The 25,347-nt window shown below is 33.7% G+C and overlaps 1 protein-coding gene across 3 annotated transcripts in view; it reads right to left on the bottom strand.

Moving 5' to 3' along the window:
* The window catches only part of Cop1 (COP1 E3 ubiquitin ligase), a 100,554-nt gene that overhangs the window by 17,896 nt on the left and 57,311 nt on the right, over positions 1 to 25,347 (bottom strand). For all 3 annotated transcript variants that reach the window (XM_042674415.1, XM_042674416.1, XM_042674417.1), the window contains 8 exons: positions 24,725 to 24,839; positions 19,224 to 19,359; positions 10,663 to 10,806; positions 8,380 to 8,488; positions 7,532 to 7,613; positions 5,272 to 5,388; positions 2,017 to 2,134; positions 6 to 130 (listed from right to left, as the gene is read on the bottom strand). In XM_042674415.1, coding sequence (XP_042530349.1) covers positions 6 to 130; positions 2,017 to 2,134; positions 5,272 to 5,388; positions 7,532 to 7,613; positions 8,380 to 8,488; positions 10,663 to 10,806; positions 19,224 to 19,359; positions 24,725 to 24,839 — 946 coding nt within the window. The remainder of the gene's footprint in view (positions 1 to 5; positions 131 to 2,016; positions 2,135 to 5,271; positions 5,389 to 7,531; positions 7,614 to 8,379; positions 8,489 to 10,662; positions 10,807 to 19,223; positions 19,360 to 24,724; positions 24,840 to 25,347) is intronic.

The raw sequence follows: 25,347 nt of genomic DNA, 5'->3' as shown, positions 1-25,347 counted from the left end.
CTTACCACAAGCTATATAATCTCCATTGGAAGCAAGGCCTACAAAATTTTTTTCATTGATATGTCCCTTGAAGGAACGTAGACAGTATGGTTTCCCTACATTCCACAGTTTTAGCTGGCTGTCTGTTGAGCTGAAATAAACACAAAGAATAAGAATGTATTTTAATTTCCATGGTGTGAAACTCATCACCACTACTAGAGGCGATCTAATTTTGTGGTTAAAAATACAGACTATGGAGCCAGATTGTCTAAGTCTGTTTCCTAATTGGTCTTAGTTTTGCATCAGTTAAATGTGAAACATATTGATTACTACACAATGCAATATTTAATTTAAAATGGTCCCGACAGAGGGCTGAGAAGGTGGCTCAGTGGTAGAGAGCTTGCCTTGCATGCATGAGGCACTAGGTTCGATTCCTCAGCACCACATAAGCAGAAAAAAAAAGCTGGAAGTGGGGCTGTGGATCAAGTGGTAGAGCGCTAGCCTTGAGCTGAAGAGCTAAGGGACAGAACCCAGGCCCAGAGTTCAGGCTCACGACTGGACCCCCCCACCCCCGCCAAAAAAAATGGTCCCGATAGTACTGGGTGTACAGTAAGTGATCAGCACCCCCACTTTGGAGATTAACAAGCTGAGGTTAAAGGTCAGAGACATTTTCAGGGTACCCTAGCTAGCAAACACTGCAGCAAAGATCCTGCTACCTGATTATGGAAGCTAGCTTTACATATTTTACAATACCGCTTTAGTTTATTTTGCTTAACAATGTTGTACTAAATACTCCTCTGTTTACAGTACCAAAATATTGGTACTGACTCATATTATTGTGGTTATTTCAAAGGTCTAAATCCTTTAAAAAATCACTGATTTATAAAAACTAAGGAAGAAATAGATGGATAAAAAAATGTTCTAGGTCTACTTTAAGATCAGTTAAGATTTCCAATTGATTCAATTCAACTAAGAACACACATATTTATATATTAACTAATGGAAGTAAAAGTAATTGATTATACATTTATGAATCGGAAATAGAAAATAGTCTATACGTAAATCTGAATATTTAAATTATTTGTTGTTGATTTTATTCATTCCTAAAGATGGGATACTTTTTGACTGGTTACTACTTCATTTAAATTTCTAAATAACCTTGCCTTAGAGTTCTAACTTTATTTCTTGTCCTCTTTTGTAACTCAATTCAAATGACCAAGTTTTTATTTAGAGCAACCAGTGTGTGAAGGTAGATAAGAGATACCAAATACAGTGTGCTGGCATAATAGTCTGAGAGACTAGTAAAAAACTAAGTAATAAAGGAAATGGGTCATTTAGCTTGAAAAGAAATGGTAGATATAAAAAAGAAAAAAATCAGGAGTAGTTATTTACAAGGTAATGTAAACCCAAAGCTTGGGACTGGCTATGTTAGGAGAGGTTTGTCAATATTTTCACAAGTGAAATTTCTTTTACCTCACTGACATCTTATTACTTAAAAAAAAATTAAAAAGAGCAACTAAAAACTTAAGATTTTTTAGTTCAGAACGTTTTTCAAAGGACATCTGTCAGGTATAGTCATACTTAGAAAGTTTTCTTTGAAATATACTTAAAACCTAGTGCAAAATCAGAGAAGAGTTATAGCATAAAAGTCAACAAATAATAGTGAAACTAGATATGTAACATACTGTTTGACTTTAACAAATAATGCACTTATTCTAGTCTATGTTGCTTGTCTTATGGAAAAACAGTTACTGAAATACAATTTGAAGTTCAAATACAATTAAACCTAATATTAGATAAGTGGGACACATTAAAAATTAGCTTCTTTGCTTACAAGATTTTATTCACAAATAACATAAAAGTGAATAATACAGATCAGAATATACATGCATTTTAGTCGAACAATATGCAAAAATCTACTATTTCAGAAAAAGGACATGTAATCTTATGTTTTTCTATGTTTACGGTGATTTCATAAAATGGTAAATGACATCAGAGCTGTATATGAAGCTCATGTCAGAGGAGAGTAATACTCACGCAGAGACAATTTCCTCGCCACTCACAAACTTTGCATAAGAGACTGCTTTTCGGTGTCCCTTGAATACCATGATTGGCTGTTTAGTGTTACGAAGATCATAGTAGTGGACACAGTGATCTAACACAAAACAGAATGAAAAAAAATGTAGTAAATGAAGAAATGGAAAGAAAAACTAACTGGTTTTGGTGGTTTTTGTCAAATGTTTTACAATGTCAAATTTCTAACAAGCAGAAAGAGAAAAATGAAGAGTAATTAACTTCCAAAAGAAATGGCAGACAATTTTATAGGCATGATGAACTCCAAACATAGCAAAACAAAATCCCCTTAATCAAGTACTCAGAACCAGCTTACTTTGCTAAGTGGTGAGTTATTTCCAGTCCTATTTATATCATCATAGTGCTGAATATTTTTTTAGATTTTATGCATGTATTTAGAATGAGGTTATACTTGTTTGGTGCTGTTAGCTCATGCCTGTAATCCTAGCTACTAAGGAGGCTGAGTTCTGATGCTTGCAGTACAAAGCCATCCCAACCAGGTAAATTCATAAGACTCAACCAATTAACCAGTAACAAGCCAGAACAACTGTGGCTCAAGTGGCAGAGCACTAGCTTTGAGCAAAAAAATTCAGGGAGAGCACTCACATCCTGAGTTTAAGTCCCAGGACTGGTAAAAAAAAAAAAAAAGGAACAGAAGCATATGAAGATGGTCTACAATTTCAAACTTGTAGGAGTACTTTAAACACTATGATAAAAATGGAGAATCCTATAATAATTTCCTTTATTAAGGGATGTGTGTTCACAAATACTTCTGAAGAATTGCTGTGACATTCAAAAATACTCTTTGGAAATATTTGGGTATTGTCCTATTTCTTCTTTTGTCGGTTATGGGTCTTGAACTTTGTTTGGGCTTAGGCGCTGTCTCTCAGCTCTTCAGATCAAGGGTAGAGCTCTACCACTTGAGCCATGGCGCCACTTCAGGTTTTCTGGTGGTTAATTGGAAATAAGAGTCTCATGGATGTTCCTTCCCCAGCTGGTTTTGAACCGTGATCCTCAGATATCAGCCTCCTGAGTAGCTAGGATTACAGGTGTGACCACTGGCACCTGGCTTCAAGCTAACTTTTAATTTGAAAATATTTAAAGTTACAGAAAAGGAAAATTTCAAAAACAACAAAATAATACAATGAATAACTTTCTATTCTAGACTTACTAATTTATACATGTGTCACTACTGCTTTACCCTACCCTATATACTCATATTCCAATACCCAAACATTTGTAAGCTTCAACCATAAAAACTATTTAACTGTAAAATCTTTAGGAGTAAAAATGAATGAAAAAAATCATTAGGATGTAAGATCTAAAAATAGAATCAATGACACATCAACAATATCATTGTTTTGGCAACAATATCATTGTTCTTCACAAACAACAACAAAACCCCCCAAAAACCCAGATACATCTGAATTTGTCAGAATGGGTTTATTATTTTGCTGAAGTTATACTAGTCAAAAACACTATAGAGATAATGGTTCTTTCTACTGTATCACATCAATTTTTTTCTTATAATATGGTGCTAAGTGTGATTACTTAGTTATATGTCTCAATGGCCTTGTCAGTATAATTTGTTCTTTTATTTCATTTTTTGAATCTAATTAAGCTCTGCCCACAACTATTAAAGACAAAGATATATTTTATATAGCTAAATGTTGTAAATGTTTACAAGTGTATATATACAAACATCTTCACATACATATTTAAGGTATTTAAATATAAAATAAACAGAGATATAAACATTATTTCCTGTCCAGGTGCTGGTGGCTCACATCTGTAATCCTAGCTACTCGGAAGACAGAGGACTAAGAGGGCAGCCTGGGCAGCAAAATTCATAAAATTCTTATCTCCAATTAACCACCAAAACCTGGATGTGGAGTTGTGGCACATAATACACATTGGAATACTTATCCATTAGAAAGAATGATACTATAGCATTTATGAAGAAATGAAAAGACTTGGAAAAAATTATGCTTAGTGACAACAGGGTACAAACCATAGGGGAAAAAAAACAAATCACATAGTACATTAAAAAGAAATCACGCCAGGCGCCGGTGGCTCACGCCTGTAATCCTAGCTACTCAGGAGGCTGAGATCTGAGGATTCCAGTTCAAAGCCAGCCCAGCCAAAAAGTCTGTGAGTCTCTTATCTCCAATAAACCACTAGAAAACCGAAAGTGGAGCTGTGGCTCAAGCAGTAGAGCGCTCGTCTTGAGCTGAAGAGTGCAGGGACAGCGCCCAAGCCCAGAGTTCAAGCTCCACGACCAACCAAAAAATAAATAAATAAATAAAAATAAAAAAGAAATCACATAGTACATTAAAAATACCAACAAGAACAAAAGAAAAACCATTTGGTCTAGACAGCAAAAGGACACGTTTCCCCTTGTATGTGGAAGCCAGACTTAGGTTACAAACTTGTAAGTAAAATACGTTGAGTGGTATGCAAGTATATACAAATGTAAAACTGAAATATGATAGATTCAAGTGAGCTCTCAAGAAGTATGTAATTCTTTACAAAGCCAAAATCAAAGACAGCAAAATAAAACACCAGAAAGTGGGTACTCAAAGAGTGTAGGGTTGGTCAAGGGGAAAGGAGTAGATGAAAGAAGAGGGGAGAGAATGAAGACAAGAATATAATGTACATCCTACAAAATTAAGAAGAGTGAGGGAAGAGGCGGGTAGGGGAGGGATAGCTGAGAAGGTTGTAAGTGGTGACACTGATTAAGTTATACTGTATTCATAAACTGCTCTGTCAAATGGCAACTCCTTTGTACAACTACCTAAAGATTAAAAAGAGGAACTTACAATTATATGATTAGAATACTCAATTTTATTTTTGTTAGTTATGTACTATATCAGCCTGTACTATATAATGAAACTGGCCTATTCATGGCCCCCAGGTGAGTACTTTGTGCATTGTAAGCACTCAATAAATACTAGTTGAATGAATGACTATGCATTTAGGCTATTTAAACAAAATTGTGATTAACAAGACAATAATCAACATATGTTTACTTATTAAAGATGCGTTACAAAATAATAATTAAGGTATACCACTATATGAGTTATGACGGTATATTTTGAATTTAGAGGCCTACAATGAAATAAAAATTTAAGAATACAGGGATGATTGTTCCTATTAAAATGTTCAGGTAGGAAAAGATTTTTTGATGACAATCAAAAACTATCTGCTTTCATTTCTTACCTGCACAACCAAAAGCCAGATGATATCTGGAGGAGGGACTGAATTTCACACAGCACACATTAGCCTTTGCTTCAATGCTTGCCACTGAATTGTCTAGGTTGGTAGACCATAGCTTCACTAAAGGAAAAACAATAAAAGTAAAACATTAGTAGAGATTTCTATTTATAAAGTATCTTAGCACAGATATTTTTTTTGGTAACAATATATTTTGGTTTTCTAGTACTGAAAAGTGTTGAAGCAAAATGCTTAGTTAATGAAATACCTTATTTGAAAACAGGAGAGCTTAATTTCAATGTGAAAAAAATTAACACAGATAAGCAATTTTGCAAAGAAATAAGGACCTATGGGACATAAAGATCAGAATCCAACAATAAACATGGAGTTCTAAATGCATATTTAAATGCTTTAAATGCATATATTTTGATAAAATCGTACATTCTCGCATGCATAATAAAAATCAGAACAAAAACATCGCCTAAATTACTTTTTTTTTTTTTTGGGTCCGGTCATGGGGTCTGAACTCTGCCCTGGGCGCTGTCCCTTAGCTCTTCAGCTCAAGGCTAGTGCTCTACCACTTGAGCCACAGCGCCACTTCAGGCTTTTTTCTTTTTGCTTATGTGGTGCTGAGGAATCGAACCCAAGGCCTCATGCATGCAAGGCAAGCACTCTACCACTGAGCTACCTTCCCAGTCCCTAAATTACTTTTAAAGGTGTTCTTAACATGCAATCATATCTTTCAAAGATTTAAAAATTTAACAGTATGTGTTATATATACCTGAAGTAATATATTTAATAAATGCTTAGTTAACTATCAAAGCTTGCTTTGTTTCCCTCCCTCTCTCCCTTCCTTTTTGGTGTTAGTCTTGGGGCAAGAGCCTGGGTGCTATCTCTCTGAGCCTTTTTTGCTCAAGGCTGGCAATCGACCATTTGAGCCAGAGCTCTATTTCCAGTTCTTAATGGTCAACTGGAGAAGAGTCTCATAGACTTTCCTGCCTGGCCTGACTTTGAATGGTGAGCCTCAAGTCTCAGCGTTCTGAGGAGCTATGATTACAGGCATGAGCTACTGGCACACAGCCCAAAGTTGTACTTTTGTATTTAATATCTATGCTATTGCAACAAAATATACTGAAACTTATCATAATTAATGTTATAAAATCTGACCTACTAGAGCAGATCTAATCTGAAAACAGAACTAGAAAGATGAGCTGCGATTTTTATACTGGTATCAGAAGAAACACATACTTTTAAACAAGACTATAGTTGGGTAGGTATTGCATAATATGCAGATTTTTGAGGACACAAGTTGCCATCCTGGTTGCAAATTTGATTAAATGAGGAAAGGTAAACGATAAGTAATAAAGAAAAGGAAGGAATGAAATAACAAGGGTTGACAAAGGTAAAGACTAAATAGAACATATAGGCATTACAAGAATTACTTTTAGGAATATAAAATGGTACTGTGACTATAGAGAACATCATAGAAATTCCACAAAAAACTAATCATAAAAGTAACATATGATAAAATTTCACATGAGTATTACCTAAAAGGACTGAAAACAAAAACATGAAGAAATATTTCCATATTTGTATTTCTATGATCATGTACTGAATAGCAATTCTTAACAGTCAAAAGGGTGAATTTTATGTGTACCAAAAGGAAAACATAATACATGTTGTTACTTTTGTAACACTTATGAAAGCAGAATATGATGCTAAACACAGCTTCCAATGCTATCCTTGTCATAAAAATGGTTAAAGTAATACCAAAAAAGGGTAGAAAGAAAAGCAGAAAACAATAATAAAGATAAATGAATTTTTAAAAAGATAAATAAATAAGAGAATAGAAAAGTCAATTAAACTGACAAAAAGATTCATGGAAGTTTTGTCATGAAATATTTACAAAGCATATTATGGGGCTCTATACTAAAAACTTCCATAAAATTAGAATAGATTTCTAAATATTTACTTCAAGAGACAAAACATTCACTTGATGATATGTAGAGAACATAGCTTTTAGATGGCACCAACTCTACATATTACCATGTGGCACAAATTGAGAAAATATTACATAAAGATGCGAAATATTCATTTTTCCTTCATTCAGAAAGAAAAGTTGATGTGTGGGTTTAGGTTATTTTTGGAATAATTAGTAATCACAAAAGACTGTTATGAGTTTCAATAAATGCTTTAATTTCTGCCAAAAAAATTGGGAAAAAAGGAAAGTGTTCAGAAAGAGTAACAAACAAAAAAACAAACAAACCTTTTGCATCATCAGAACCTGAAGCCAAAAGTTTAGGATCCATCAAATTAAAGTCAACACTCCAACACCTCTTCTCATGTTCCTGGGTGCACAAGAAAGACAAAGACTCAGAAAGAATACAAATCTTCAAATCCAGAAAAAAAGAGATACCAATTTATTCCTTGGGGAATGGAAGTCTGTAAAAACAAACTAAGCTGCTGGGCACTAGAGACTCCTGAGGCTGTGATCTGAGGATTTCAGTGTGAAGCTAGCCCAAGCAGTAGAGTCCAAGAGACTTTTATTTCCAATAAACTACTTAGAAAAAGCCAGAAGTGGCACTGTGGCTTAAGTAGCAGAGTGCTAGCTTTGAGTACAAAGAGGCTCAGAGACAGCGCCCAGGCCCTGATTTCAAGGCACAGGACTGGGATTTTAAAAAAGAAAGATTTAAAACAACCATAAACCTTTTCACATTATCTTAAATTACTACTTTTGTAAATTATTTAATACATTCTAAAAACATAAGTCTGAAGAGTCCTTCAGAAGACCATTTTGTATTACATAGTTATTATACAAAGTCAGGTGCTAGTGGCTCATGGTTCAAAGCAAGACAGGTAGGAAAGTCTGTGAGACTCTAATTTCCAACTAACCACCAGAAAACTGGAAATGCGGCTATGACTCAAAGTGGGAGAGTACTAGGCAGTAGGCAGAAAAGCTCAGCTCCCAGGCCCTGAGTCCAAGCCTCATGACAAATAACAAAAAAAAAGAAAAAAACCTTTTCAGTAATTTCCAATCTGTAATTATTAATCAAAGGACATTAGTTATGAAAATAGTAAAGATGCAATTCTTACCTAACTAGCCTCTTTATTTACCTGATACACTTTTGATCTCTGTCCTGTGAATCCATCCCATAGGATGACAGTACCTTCATAATCACTGCTGGCTAACAGGTTTTTATGATAACTGCTCCAACTGATACAGCTGAAAGAAAGTTAAAATTTACATAAAATAAAAATGACTGTATAAAGAATGTTTTTAAAAGGGACAAAGGAGACTTGCAACTTACAGAAAAGAGACAATTTCATTAATACTGAGAGATCTTTTCAAGTCCAGAAGAACAAAATAAGTCTAAAATAAAAAAATCTTTAAAAATATATATATGTACATATATAGCTTCACTCACAACAGGATGCAATTAAAACTACAAATTTCCTATATGACAAATGTGTGAAAAGCTTGCAAATTTCAGTAATTGGGAAAGGTCATCTGTATTTTTAAATATACTTACTAGACTTTCTGAAAAAAAATTATTCAAGAGTTAAACATGGAAAATAGAACTATGCTCAAATTCCAAGTGTGCACTTAAAAATTATGGCTCTGACTAAGTTAGTGTACTTCTTACACTGGTATAAACAAATTGGCTAACTCTGTTTAGGTGTGCTTGATATTAACAGTTTCACTCCCAAGCCTATAGCTTTCAGGGTTGAACAATTTCAGCAATTTACTTATCATATATAAAGCATTGTATAATTTTATGTATCATGATAGTAGTTAGCACATTTAGACCCTCTACATTTCCATCACAGTATGACTTACTTTGTTATGAACTAGCTATTCTGAAGAGTGTATTATGGGGATATTTTAAAAGCATAGTTTATAAAAGAGGTATAACCATTATGGTCTCTATAAGAGATCTCTACAGCTCTCTTAAAGCATTTAAAACACTACAAAACATTTAAGACTTGTTTATTCTCTCTACTTAGGTATAATAGTAGAATATCAATGATGAGCGCTACTGATAAATGGGCAGACTCACTTTTATGAATCATTTAGGAAAAAGAAGAAGCCAAAACAAATTATGGAGAGACTATAACATTTACTATATTATCAACATTATAAAAATACATTTATATAAACATATACCACAGACTGAGAATACTTGTTTCAAAAATATGAAATGTTTCAAAATGTGTAACTTTCAGAGCATTGGTATCACATGACAAGACAGGTGACAGTTCAATAAAATTAAACTTTGTTTAAAGCTCAAATTATGAAAACATAATGTAGAAAACTACCTTCAAACTACTTATAAAAGGTATATGTAAAACATAAATGAATTCTGTGCTTAGATTTGGGTCCCACCCCCTAGAAGTATCAGTATATACATAAAAGTAATCAAATTAAAAACACTTTTGGTCTCAAATATTCGAGATAAAGGATGCTCAACCTGTATTTATGTCATTTACTAAGATATGAAAGATACAGAGACTAATTTGAAGATGTGCAATGTTGTAAATAAAGTTATTGGAAAATGGCTTCCTTAGATCAGTGTTCATGAATAGCTTCAAGCTTTTTTGTTTTAGGGAGAATAAAAAGGTAAGAGGAAAGAGGTGGGTAAAAAAATGAAAGGATTTACTGATATTTGAGAGGATAGCTATAGTACCTAATTTCTGTACTTTTTAACAGTTTTTGGGTTAGATAAGCATTCTTTATAATTCCAAATAAGTGAAACTTAAGTACTAGCTATGAATGAAAGGCAGAATTTTCTGTAAAAATGAAAACAATGTAAACAATTATATTCCTTAGAGACTTGAGCATGCTATGGGAGATACTTTGACTTACAGACAGTAACCAACAAGCTATAATAATTTTTGCTGAACATTGAACTAACGGCCATTTCCAATAAAGACTTTTAATTAAGTGAAAGAAAGACTTTCATTTGTCAACTATAAAAACAATACACTCTAACACCCACAGGGGAAAAGCAACTGTAAGAAAGATATTTTCTAAATGCATAGGGAAAATATTCTGTCAGTAAGTTATTTTCCATGTACACAGTATAATTTACATCATTCACCATGAATGATTAAGGAGTCTCATGTGAAAGTAAAATAATCTCCCCTAGTGGGGCTGGGAAGGTGCCTAGTGGTAGAGTGCTTGCCTTGTGTGCATGAGACCCTGGGTTCAATTCCTCAGCACCACATAAGCAGAAAAAGCCAGAAGTGGCTTAAGTGACAGAGAGCTAGCGCTAGCCTTGAGCTGAAGAGGTGAAGGACAGCACCCAGGCCTAGAGTTCAAGCCCCACAACCGACCAAAAAAAAAGTACAAAAAAAACATCTCCCCTAGTATGCTTACCAACTTTTATACACACATACCTGATTTTGGAATTGCAGGTCATTTCATTCTCAGGATAATGAATATCCACTGCATCCTGGATGACTGTGCCGTACTCATAGACTTTAATCTTTTTTGTAACCCCAGCAATTGCAAAATAGTCACAATCCCGATCAAATTCAATACTAAAGAAAATGTACACAGTTCATATGTAACAGCCTTCACAAAGCCTTTATGAAATTTACAATACAACATTCAGGATTGTTATTTTCTATTTCTAACATGATTTAATCTAAAAACTATCTTCAAATTATGTGAAGCCCTATGTTCTGAGTACGTCATCAAGACATGTCAAAATACATCTACATTTGTGTCAAGACATACTTTTGTTCCTAGATACCAATATATATTTTAGTTCAGTCCCAGAAACCACATTACAATTTAGTGAAAAAGATATAATGGCTGGATATGACAAATAAGTCAAAAGGAAATGATCAATTTGTTTCTTTTCATGAAGTCTAGTTAATAGAATTTTGCAGAAAGATTTCACAGAATGTACTGGTATTTTAATAAATTAGTAAACAAACAGAATTGCTTGAAGAACTAGATGATGACATGTGGACAGAATTCACATTAAAATTGAAATATTTTATTTATTTACTATTAGCTATATTTATTACTTATCTCCAAATTATTTTCTTATTCCTCCAATAAATATGGTCTCTCTGAATACACATTCTTCAAACCACAAGTTGTATGTGTATAAGAGGGGGAAAAATTCCATCTTTTTGAGATACAAAGAATTCATTCATTTCTTGGTGACCTTTATAAAATTTTATTCCATGCTCAAAAGTAACCTATCTCCAAGCAAGTTACAAAGCCTAATTTTCTTTGCAGAACTTAACTTGAAGCCTCAGCAAAGTTAGTATTACATAACCAAATAGAATTTGACTGATCCAAGCAAGTAAGTTGAAATGAATAACCACATATACATTGCCTTTCCATTTGATTTACACACCCTTTTCTAGAGTCTAGCTACAATGCTAGAGCACATAAAATTCTCTCTAATCTACAACTGAAAGTATAGTAAAATCAGCTAGTATTCATTAGTCATTCACCAACTACTTGTGTATTAACTCACTAAGAGTATTAAAGTGATGTAATCTCAACATTAGCCACCTTGGTAAGTGTTCAAACTGGTATTTAAAAAATCAAGGAGAATGGTTTCAGACTTGATGCTAATAATTAATATGCTATATCACAAATCAAAGCACTTACACCTAAGCTAAAATAAAATTATGTATGCATGTGCCTTTTCTACATAGATACATATATATATATATATATATATATATATACATATATATATATATGACTATGGATGGCATTGCATGGGGGAGAGAAATAGGCAAACATACCAATATTAGTAACTTGAGGTTTTGAAATCTTTTAAAATTAAAGGAAAAGATTTTAATATAAAAGCTAACAAAAATAGAAAGATTATTATATGTAGTGAGTTTTTATTAAAAGGGAAAGGAAGGTAAATGCTGCTTTTATTTAAAAAAATACAAGTACTTGTATCAATATAACTCAGGCTTTCAGTGCTTTCAAATACTGAGCCATGTGATCCCTATTTCTGACAAATTTAATCCTAGTTACTCCCAAATATAAACATAACTAGACTCTAGAAACAGATCATAGAATAACTCAATGAACACTGAAGTTTTTAGATGCAGAGCACTTTCTAAAACAAAAACTAAAAATCTCCTATTTCACAGGGTATTTAAGACTGATAATGCAAAAAATGTACAGAAGTTTAACAATGACTAGACTGGAAGAAAACAAAGGTTAAAAAAATAACAAATTAACTGGGGGCTGGTGGGTCACGCCTGTAATCCTGGCTACTCAGGAGGCTGAGATCTGAGGATAAAGGTTCAAAGCCAGCCTGGGCAGGAAAGCCCGTGAGACTCTTTTTTTTTTTTTTTTTGGTCGGTCGTGGGGCTTGAACTCTGGGCCTGGGCGCTGTCCCTCAGCTCTTCAGCTCAAGGCGAGCGCTCTACCACTTGAGCTACAGCGCCACTTCCGGTTTTCTGGTGGTTTATTGGAGATAGGAGTCTCACGGTCTCTCCTGCCCGGGCTGGCTTTGAACCGCGATCCTCAGATCTCAGCCTCCTGAGTAGCTAGGATTACAGGCGTGAGCCACCAGCGCCCGGCAAGCCTGTGAGACTCTTATCTCCAATAAACCACCAGAAAACCAAAGTGGTGCTGTGGCTGAAGTGGTAGAGTGCTTGCCTTGAGCTGAAGACCTGAGGGACAGCGCCCAGGCCCAGAGTTCAAGTCCCACAACCAACCAAAAAAAATAAAATAAAAAAATAACAAATGTATCTACTTACACAATTAATTTTAAAGAATTGTTAAAAATCTTGCTATTGCAATACCAAAGTTAACTTGGTGATATACTACCAATAATTATTAAAACCACTAGCTTATTACTGAAATAATAAATTCAATTTCAGTATCACTAGATTCATTCTAAATTTCCGAACACAATTTTTCTTTCAAAAACATTACTAAAGATTTACTTCAAGCATGGATTAAAATTTCACTTTCACATTTTGAAATATTTCAACTGTTTAAAAGAAAGTGATTGATTTTAACACTCGAAAAACATAATTTAGCTACAGGAAACTGCCTATATTTCCTGTCAAAAGAGCCAGAAGTCAAGTGATTAAGCAGCGAGGTAACAGACCATGCAGAACAGTTGATTAATGTATACTTCCAGTACAATGTGGCACAGCAATACAGAACTGCCAATATGCCCAAACAGTGAATGTTGTGTTCTCACAGTCTGTCATATCTCTTGGCAATTATAAAACAAGTACTAACAAGCACGGTGGTGGATTAATATCTCTATACACTAAAACTTAATTTATTAAAAGAAAATATAAAGAACAGTGGCTAACAGTCTCATGCAACTGGGGACAGTGGCTCATGCCTGTAATCCCCGACACTTAAGCAGGTAGAGATCATTCCAGTGCAATCAAGACTCCATCTAAATCAGTAAGCCAACCAGTGGTGACCAATGTTTGTGATTCCACACTCAGGAGGAGTAACACTTTAATAATATATAATATTTTCTATGTGATCTTTTCAACAGGAGGAGGGCCAATGTGTGAGAACCAATCTGAACAACTAAAGCAAAAGGAAAGGGTAGGAAAGCAGTATGAGGCTAAGGGTATGAATCAAGTAGTACAGCACCTGCCCAGCGAGAATAATTCCCTAAATTTGGACCCCATTTTGCAGTTAGAGAAGGGCAGGAGTAAAGAAGGATCCTAGGAAAATTTCCGAAAGGAAATCCTTTGTTCTGCATTCCTATTCATAGATTTCATTCCCAAATACTAAGACAATAGAAATGTGTTCTGACAATGAGTGAAAGCCAACAAGTAGTCCTTAAAATTACACCTGTTCTCTACAAATGAAGTTAATATATACTTGAGGATTTGGTTAAATAAAAATTTACATCTCACAAGCATTTTAGAATGTTCCCTAAATCTGGATTACCATTAGCTATGACTACAAATTGATGTTTAGCAACATATTGTTAGTAGGTACATAAAAACACTTAAATTTGCATAGTTTCAAACTACAAAAACAGTGAGATTTATTAAGACCTACTTAGATGGTGAATATCAGAAGAATTACTTATTATTTATGGCTATCTAAAAGTAAAACGTTGCCTAAAACTCTCCCCAAGATTAAAGCAGATCAAGTAAAATGCACCATGTTTTAGAATGTGTAGGAAGTCAAGTCTCAGTTTATGTTACTATCTCTAGGCTGATAGACACTTTTTTTTCTACTTCTGTTTGCTCACCTGAAAAACAGGATTATAGAAATCTATAAGGTTCATGTAAGAATTAAATATATTAGTAAATTCACATAAATATTTAAAATAATGGCTAAAGATCATATACTAACCAATGTAGTGACTAGATTAGCATTAACGAATGATAAGAAACAGCCATTTTTTCCTCATCAATTTACTAAATGCTGGAAATAGTTCAATTTCAACAATTTGAGCAAACAGAAGCAAAAATGTTAGAAGGATCTCCTGGAGGAGAATGTGTAACAATTTTGCCATAGAAAACTTTGAATGTAAAGTTCACTTTAGGAATGTAAGTTCACATGAAAAAAGCAATCATCACTAGTAAGGATTCAGTAAGTTTAAATTCAAACCAGTTCTCCCTGTTGGGCTACTGAAAACCTAATAGAAGACAAAATACAAATAAGAGTGCAGAGTCTTCTTTCCTTTCAATTACATGTTCTTATTATCTGAGGATAATCTGGTTAGCAAGTGAATGAACCTGACGACAAACCATCAATCTTGCATACCTCGGTACCTAACTCTTGATATTGTAAACAAAGGCTGCCACCTTGTGGAATAATGGATATGTTATGAGTTCCTGAACAAGCAAAGAAAGAAAAAGTGGAAACCTGAGTTTCTGTTCAGTCTTTTTCTCATTTTCTTTGTAGTAAGTGAGCAATACAAGATGTAGACTATGCAATGCTACAATAATAAAAATATTTAAATTATGATGCTATAAAGTATGTAGTACACCAACTCAAAAAGAGTCTTTTTAAAAATCCTTGTCCTGAAAGAAATCCATTATATTTCCTATTTTATCAGGAATTAAAAACTTTAAAATGAATTTAGAAAGTTTTAGTATCTATTCATTTCTTTGGTTAGTCATCATCTGTGCTATCTACAAATTTTCATCTGTGCTGCCAAACAAACAAAAAAAACGTAAAATTTTAATTTAGAAATGTTAATTGAATGTAATTGAGAAAAAAGAATGGAGGTTAGCTTGCAAGGTGAAACAATTAAGGATACGTCTAATTGTAAAATTTCAATTGAATATTTAACCTTCGCGTGTGTATGTGATAGTCTCAGTCTAAAGTCTCATTAAGGTCTCCTAAATACAGTAGACTTCAGCTTGAGAATCTGTAGTTTGTTGATATAAATTTCTTGCCAAGCCTAAATGCTTTCACAAATGATACAAAAAGACTAAACTATTTATTAAAAGAGTATGATGACTAATCCTATATTTTCTAAATAGAGTTGTTGGTCCAGTAATATGATGCTTAATAGGAAGTTTTTATTTTAATTGATAAAAAATTCACAATGGTTAAGGACATTAATCAATATTGTTTAGAGAGCTCTAACATGGTGTAATTTGAGTATAGTCATATAATTATAGACAATTTTATCCAAAGCAGGTAAAAATTATACACAACATTTGCTAGTAATTTTTCCTCTTTTGCATTCAAACTAATTTCTGAAGCCATTATTAACATATGCTAAGTATTTTCCACAGTAGTTAAGAATTTAAGTATAATGCCAATTTGATGCTCCAAGCTAAGTTGTTTCATAAACTATTTCATAGAGGCATGAAAATAAGATTGTTAGATTTCCTGAATATAAGTATCACATCTAGACTGTTGATGCATAACATTAAGCTTAGCTAACACTAAGTAGTCAATTAATTTTTGTCAATTATATAAAGGCATGAACCCCACAATCCAATGCATTTTCAAATTTTACTCATCTAGTTCTTTTGAAAAATTTACAAAAGATATGGCTGAAAATGACCTAAGATGGCAGGCATAGCCTGAACAGCTATCTTTCCTGTGACAAGTTTATGCCACAGGCTCTCCTTACTGCATTTCTTTGCTGATGAACTTCATTATCTTAACGTAGAAGAAAAATTCACATTGCTGCATACTAAGTATCCTATTGAATCTTACTGAATACTGAGTTAACCAGTTAGAATACATTAAGATATTTCATACAACGGACTCTTCAGCTGATGGCTTAGAAATTCTACTTATATATGTAAAAGTTTACTTCTTGCCAAAGGGAAATAAAATACCCTAAGCTTTATGAGTACTGTGTAAGTTAAAAATTGCCAGAACTGGGCTGGGAAGGTGGCTCAGTGATAGAGCGCTTGCCTTGCATGCATGAGGCCCTGGGTTCGATTCCTCAGTACCAAATAAGCAGAAAAAAAAAAGCCAGAAGTGGAGCTGTGGCTCAAGTGGTAGAGTGCTAGCCTTGAGCTGAAAAGCTGAGGGACAGCGCCCAGGCCCAGAGTTCAGGCCCCATGATCGGAACCCTTGCAAAATAAAAAATTGCCAGAACTAAAGGTATAGTTCAGTGGCTAGCCTAGCACCAAACAAATTAAAATAAAATGGGACTTGTCAAATTGATGATCGGTCATTTTAAAAATACCTTCCTAACATTTATTCATGAGGAATACAGAACATGGACTAGGCATTTAATGTAACCAAGGGATTAATGCTTTTTATATGGGATATGGTCCTATGATTTTATAGTATCCATTATTTTAAGTAATAGTGATTCTGGGTGACACATAGACTGTACTCATAAACTGACTTGTTGAAAGGAAACCCCTTGATACAACTATTTAAAGATAATAAAAAATTAATCAGAAGAAAAGAAATGGAGATACTTAAGTTCCTACAGGTAAAGTGATATAGTATGGCAAATATGTCTTAAAATTCTTAAGTAAATAGTAAGAATGAAAAGAATAAATGAAGTATAACAATTTTAATAAATGCTTATCTGAGTAATGGTCAGATGAGGGATAATTATTTTATTTCCAGTATTTTAAGTATGTAAGAAATTTTCATTGAAGATTTAACTTTTAATGGCACTTATTAATTGTACAAATCAGGTTTATTATGAAACGCTACTATATGTACTTTATGTTTTTTAATAATTTACCTTCCAATTTCTTGTTTCATCCCTTCATTAAAAATTTTAAAATATGAAAACAAAAATAGTAAATCGTTAACAGAAAGCTCACTGGAGAATCCAAATATGTGATAACTAGCAGTACGTTTTAGCAATTCACTGGTGAAAAACAACAAAAATGGTACCAGGTACCAGTGACTCATGTCTGTAATCCTAGTTACTCAGGAGGCTGAGATCTGAGGATCAAAGTTCAAATGCTCAGGGACAGCTAGGCCCTGAGCTCAATTCCCAGAACCAGCACACATACAAAAAAAAAAAGTAATCTGATATATATTGCAAAATACTGTTCATAAAAATACATCTATTAAATTTCAAATTTACCAAAAAATACTTTGTAAACTGAGTAAAAAAAGATCACACAAACATCTCAGTGATCTCAGTTCTACCTTAAAAGATTAGCCAAATGAGTATGGGACTCAAGTGGTAGGTGTGAGAAAAATAATTTTCTATCAAAATGTGTTATTTAAAAGCTCCTGCTTTGGCCAGGTGGCTTGGCTCTTGTTAAGGAAAAGAGGACTATTTTGGTATAAAGAAGGATCTTTTGAAATACAAGGTTTTTGTCTTAAACTAGTTTCTTTTCAAGATGGACTAAAGCTACATCTCAGATTGTTCAAGAACTAGCAGAGGGTGTAGGTAAAATTTGAGATTACTTGTGTACTGTTACTGTTATTTCAGAATCACCTTATGCAAATACATTTTACATTATTCAAACTAACCAATCATGAGCAGCTTGTAACCCTGAATTCAGTCAATGTGAGCAAAAAGGCAGGGCCTGCCTGCTGCTTTAGGGATAAATGGGAGGAGAGCCTGCCCGCTCTGTGTGCTTGCTTGCCAGACTTTTGGCTGATGGTGTACTCTTCTGCAGAAGTAAATTTTGCCTTGCTCAGACAATTCTTTATTTTTTTTTGTACTTATCATTGTGACTCTGATGGTTCTTGGAAAGCATATTTATAACATAAGGCATTTGCCAAGCATGAAGCCCAGACTTCAAAATTCAGGATGGACAGAAGAATAGAAAGAAGGAAAATTAAAACTAAAGAATGCTGAAGAATCAAAGTAACAAATGGCAAAAGTCAATGAAACATAAAGTACAGAAATACAAGACTATCAAAAGCAAGAAACTGCTCAATAAAACTGATAAAGTACTAATCAAGACTGTTCAATAAAAAAGTAAAAGTATCAGTAACAAGAGAGGGAAGAAACATCATCATAGAATCTAAAGATATAAGACGATTATGAACATGTATGCCAAAAAAATTGGTAACTTTAGCAAATTTCTTAAAAGATTACTATTCAACAAATCAGTTTGTAAGTACAATACCTCTTGATTGATATCACTTCTCCCTTAAAGATAATTGCTGAAAAGTTGAGGGACAGCGCTCAGGTTCAGAGTTCAAGCCCCACACCTGACTCAAAAAAAAAAAGGTCTCCTGGAAAGCTTCACTAAAATATCATACATAGTATTTAAGGAAGAACTATACCAATCCTGTAAGAATGTTCAGAAAACAGAAGAGAAGGGACACTTAGGAGATATTCTATCATCAAAACTAGACACAAATAGTACAAGAAAACAAATTATAACCCTCTACAGATAGGTACAATTAATCATTCTTTGAGATAATCATAAACTTGCCTAAGGTAACAATACTAATAATTTCAGGCAATCTAACTATAGAACCTACATTTTTAACAATATGCTATAATTACTTCTCAAATTCAAATAATTTCTAGAAAATGTCACAAAATAAAAATTGAAGAGTACTTTACCCTTACCTAGAAACTATGCTGGAACCATTATAGAGATCACTAGCATATGACAATGTGGCCAAAGGTCGTACTGAATTATATCTTGTAAACTTAGACAGGCATTCCTGAAATTCATCCAACTGGCTTGCAGTTCGGCTGTCATCTGTATTAAAAAACAAAATGAACAGTACTACAATGTAAAGAAAGAACATTTTCCACAGGCTAAATATGTTCTAAATTTTAAAAGTTATTTTAAAATATTTTATACAATATGTTCAAGTTAGGTATCTTTCAATTCAAAATGAAAAAAAAGTCAGTGATTTTTTGAAAGATACTATTCTATCCACATCAATAACAACAAAACTGTGAAGCCTCTTTATTTTTTTCCAGCAAAAATTTCTTGAGGAAAATAAAATTTCCCTCAAAATGATTAAGTAAAGGTGTTAGGTCAAGCTTCATCATTTATCATTTATTAAAACAAAAATCTCACATCAACAGGGAGGCTTGAAAAGGTATTTTGGACACATATTACTATAAAGATTGTTTTAACAAGGACTTTCCTCACAGTTACTTATGACCAAAATAAAGTTTATAACACATTATAGATTAAAAAAAAGTTAAAAATTTTGGTTATGCCATCATGGTATCTTAAATTCTTTTACTGGAAAAAAACAGAAAACAGCAACGCATAAATGACTGAGTCTCCAGAACAGAAAGTATGAGTAGCATACATTTATCCCAAAGTACAAAAAAAGTTTCATTCAAACGTCTTATGAAAAGCAGAAATTCCATTCAATGGAATATCATACAAATATGTGAGTAAAGTCTACCTAAGTACAATAAAGCTAAATCATACAAGATTTAAATAATAAAATCAGCTTGTAACTGACAACTTACCTATTCTCCTATGGAAAGACAGGCTCACAGTGAAAGCAAACAAACTAAAAACTACTCAAGTATTTCAAAACTGCTTGAAATCTGGATTTAAAAATTTCATTTCCAGGGCTGGGAAGGTGGCTCAGTGGTAGAGCGGTTGCCTTGCATGCCTGAGGCCCTGAGTTCCATTCCTCAGCATAAGCAAAAAGAAAAAACTGGAAGTGGCGCTGTGGCTCAAGTGGTAGAGTGTTAGCCTTGAGCTGAAGAGCTGAGGGACAGCGCCCAGGCCCAGAGTTCAGGCCCCACGACTGGACCCCCCCCCCCCAAAAAAAAAAACAACCCAAAAAAGATTATTTCCAAAGAATGAAAAAGACGTGTATTCTGTCCTCTTAAGAGACAATCTGAAACAGATCTGTTCAGTACTGCCCTTCATAACATCTTCACTATTCTACTCTCATGTGCATACATATAGACATTTTAGTGTAAGCGTTCATGATTGCCCTTAATTCCTTAAGGAACTGATATGGAAGATTAGGTTATCTTTAAGAAAATTCACTGACACCAGGGCTGGGAAGGTGGCTCAGTGGTAGAGCGCTTGCCTTGCATGCTTGAGGCCCTACGTTCAATTCCTCAGCACCACATAAGCAGAAAAAAAAAAGCGGTAAGTGGCACTGTGGCTCAAGTGGTAGAGTGCTAGCCTTGAGCTGAAGAGCTGAGGGACGTGTCCAGGCCCAGAGTAAAGGCCCCCACGACCGGATACCCCTCTCCCCCGCAAAAAAATTACTGACACCAGAAGAGATCTAACATTTAGAATGAAAGAAGTATCACTTAACAGTAACTGTTTCTCATGTGTTTTACAAATTTAAAAACGAAAACACTAAGTCAGTAAACTCATCTAACAACCTACATTAAAGAGAACAGATTTAGTACTGCTTTCATCCTAAAAGCAGCAAAACAAATATTGTATCTAACATATAAAATCATCCCAATGATATTGAAATAAAGCTCCTCCTCTATAAAAATTATTCTCAGCAAACTCAACAATTTATAAATAAAACATAATTTGCTGAAAAATGCTAACTATCATGGAGTCATTGCATGTAATTGTAAATTGCTTTTCTAATATGCAATTCTATTACAGGTAAGATTTTAATGTAATTAATGCTGCGAAAGGTATTTTAATCCATTTAAAATTGTTCATTTTGTTTGGTTGGTTTGTGGGGCTTGAACTCAGGGTCTTACACATTTATGTGGCTTTTTGACTCAATGCTGATGCTATCTACTACTTGAGTCACTCCTCCACTTTCAGCTTTTTGCTCATTAACTGGAGATAAGAGTCTCACAAATTGTCTGACTGAGCTGGTTTTAAGCTAGGATCCTCAGATCCCAGCCCTCTGAGTAGCTAGGATTATAAGCATGAACCACCAAAGCACTGCTTTAAAAGCTGTTTTAATGCTACTCTATTCTTTTATATTTTGAAATCAGTTCCTAAGTATGCAATCATAAGCATTCAAGAATGTGTATTCAATAATTCTTTTGTAGAATAAGCAGACCTCTAGTTAAACTCAAGCTCATTCAACGGAAACTATTATTAAAAAATCAGGAAAAGGATGATTTCAGTACTTGGAAGCCTAACAACTGGTCTTCATTTATCTGGTTATAAAAACATAGGATTTTGGTTTGCTTAGTGCTTTTATAACTAACATCCACAAATGGAACACTGACATATCACCTCTCCTAATTTAGATTAATTTGTATAAGTATTTTCAATGTTTCTTTTCTTTCTCTAATGTGTTATCATTTACAATGTCTTCCAATTATAATTAATATTCCAAGGCAGTAATTTCTTTAAAATTTCTCATTGTCATAAATGGAAATAACTGAGGGTAGGAATAGATGGATGGATTCTTACTGGAAATATACAAAGAGCATTCACCATCTTATATTCTCAGATATATACAAGTTAAAAATTTGTCTTTACAAAAAAAAAATGTCTTTACTGTCAAAGGAATTAAAAAAGGCTTGATATGCAGAAATATTGTTATGTAAAATTCCTAAAACCTAGGAAAGATATGCATTAACTAAAAAAACAACCATGATTACACAAAGAAATAGCTATCTAATGTGTCTCTTTAATTATAATTCAATCATCCTATACAACAAAATTATCGTCTAGGGAACACCTTTAGTAATCCACAGCATGCCTATGGTACTAGTGACAAAGATGATCAATAATGTTAACATTAATAATATATCCTAAACTCTTTCCCATATATTTAAAACAATATTTGGTCTGTTTTATTTCAACATCATTACTGCAACTAAAAGTTCAAAATTTGCCGGCACCAGTGCCGCACTCCTGTATTCCTAGCTACTTATGAGGCTGAGATCTGAAGATGGCATTTCAAAGCCAGACAGGGCAGGAAAGTCTTGTGAGACTCATATCTAATTAACTACCAAAAAGCCATTAGTGGAGCTGTGGCTCAAATAGTAGAGTACCAGCCTTGAGCAACAAAGATAACAACAGCACCAGATCCTATTTTAAGCCTCAGTATTGGCTTTGCAAGCGCATGTGGATATTCTCTCTCTCTCTTTCCCCCTCTCTCACCCCCCCCCCCAACCCCCGCCCCACACACACATACACACAGAGTCAAAAAGACTGTCAGAGTACAAGACTTGGACTACCAAAAGCTTAACAACTTTTTAGTAGTTTATATTTAGACTATCATAGTCACTAAGGGACTCAATTTTCAGCCAGTAAATACCAACTTGCCATGCATAAAAACTGTTTACTATTAATCTAAATCATGCTTAGCAAACAAATTCTGGGCTCCATGTTTTTCTCCTAGAAACAATGCTAAGTGAATTATCCTACATCAGTTCTATGGCAAGTTGCCCAAAGCATGTAAACAACTGCTACATGTGTTTATACTAATATTATTAAATAAGCATGTTCAGACAAAGAGTAAAACCAAGGCCCAGATTTTTTACAATCAATAAAGTACCAGAAACTTTTCCTTGGTGAACTTATTTAAAAAAAGATGTTCAATAACTGATTTGAACTGTTACAACATCCAAGGTGTGCCAAGCACTGCATTATATATACATTGTTTACAAGTTATCTTGTATGGTGTCAATTTTGTTTTATTGCACGCATGTCAGCAAAACAATTAAATTCCTCGTTTAAAAAAAACACAAAAAAATCCTAGGTTTAGGTCTGATGATAAAGATGCTAGAACAGCTAAATAAAGGAAAACAGGAGCTTTATTATTTTTCTAAAGCACTAAAAACGTTTTCACCTCAGGCATTCTCTTTGTTTCCTGGCCACCAAGATGTTGGCTGCCCTGCTACCACCCAAGTTCTCCCTGCCACAACAGACTGAAACCTTTGGAAGTAGGCCACATACTGAAAATGGCAGTGTTACAAAATGGAAGAAAGTTGGATTTGGCCATTATCGTTTAGAAAAAAGTCACTGATTCACACTTTACATAACTGATTGGAACGAAACTAGAACAAGGTGGGAATACCAAAGCTTGTAGAGTGATTTGTCCTCAGTCATAAGACTGAGTGATAGAGCAGAGAATCAGAATACTAGTATTCTTAAGACACTGAGAACTGGCAAGATAAACAGAACACTTCCACTGTTCTTAGAAACAAGCAAGTAATCAAGTAATCACAAACATGCTACATTTTATCAGGCAGGCCTATTGTCAAGTGACATTTAAACTAAACACTGAAAACTGAACCAGACAACAGAGATTTTCGTCAGGCTTCACATGTGCAGATTTGGGACCAAGAGAAGGCAGGTCTATGTTTAATTTTCAAGTCCTCTCAGACCATCTACCATCTTGCCATACACAAAGTCTACACAACACTAATGTTTCTTTACTACTAAAATATTGAATTTCTTTTCTATCAGAAAAAGAATATCCTATACTATCAATTGCATGTTGTCTCATTTCTTATTTCATCTACTTTGCTATTTTGACAGTTTCTAATTAGCAATTTCAGTTTATTCATTCTAACCTGGCACAAAAGCAATTCCTCTTAAGTCCCCAGGTCGTTCATTACATCTACTTTTCAGCTTGGCCCAGTATTCTTCTAATTTCCATAAGTACTGCATACTTATGCAATACATACCTGCTGTATTTTGCCTATGTTTGTGACACTCGAGAGTAAGAATTCATTGTTTTATTTATTTAATTTTATTCTTTTTTTAAAGATAGAATTCTACCATGTACCTCAGGTCTGAAACTCTCAGTCCTCTACTTCCTCAAGTGCTATAACTGCAGACGTGCATTATAGTTCTCGGCTCATTTTTACTTTATTTTCAGCACAGGGAAAGTGCTAAACACTTATTAATGTTGAAAAGTTGAGGCAACTGAATAGAACTTAATTTGTCTAACTAAACTTTAGACAGTTTAAACTTTATATAGTTCACTATACCAAGATAAAGAATTCTCAGTGAACCAAAATCTGCTACTTAAAAACAATATTCTTGTAGATCTCTAATAAGTATTCTAATAGAATGGCAAAAAAATATACTTTGCTTTACAACTAGGAATTTCCAGTAAATCTAGTATTAAAACCTAGAAATATATCTGAAGTATTACTGTGAGATAAAAATTTTAAGAGAAATCCTGAACATGTACCTGATATACGAGACATCCTTGTAGAAAAATAACACTGCTCTAAGTCTTCAAAATGAGCAGTGAGCCGTTTTCGTCTTGAGGCTAATGTGCTGTTATACCAAGGCTGTTTCTTTGTCTATGGTGATAATAAGAAAAGATACTTATAACTCACAGCAAATCATACTCTTCTTTTAATAGAATACCCAAATGACTACAATATATTTTCAAAAATTATCAAAATAAACTGATCCCAAATGGTGAAAAGCTACAGATCTCAGGTCATATTTTCCCACTTTTTAAAAGTGAAATAGAAAACAAGTTTTTCACAGACTAAATAACATATATTCTGTTTGGATAGTAAGTGAGGATAAATTTCAATTATAAATACTAGAAGGAAAATAAGAGAGAAACATACATTTAAAACCAGTAGCAGGATAGTTGAGAGAGATAAAAAAGAAGTTAAAACATGAGAAAAACAATGGAGGTGTAAAAAGCAGTTAAAATATCAGTATTAATAATAACAAATGTAAATGGGATACTCGCAAAACAGTAAAAAAATGGATTTCTAAAAATATACCCATATGCTGTGTGACAAAAAACTTAAAACATGATAAATACTAAAAAATTAGAAATTAATGTAAAAA

Source organism: Dipodomys spectabilis, unplaced genomic scaffold (assembly GCF_019054845.1).
Source record: "Dipodomys spectabilis isolate Male_0828 unplaced genomic scaffold, ASM1905484v1 ptg000019l, whole genome shotgun sequence".
Taxonomy (NCBI): Eukaryota; Metazoa; Chordata; class Mammalia; order Rodentia; family Heteromyidae; genus Dipodomys; species Dipodomys spectabilis.
Note: the sequence above shows the minus strand (reverse complement) of the source record. Positions and strands in the feature narration are given on the sequence as shown.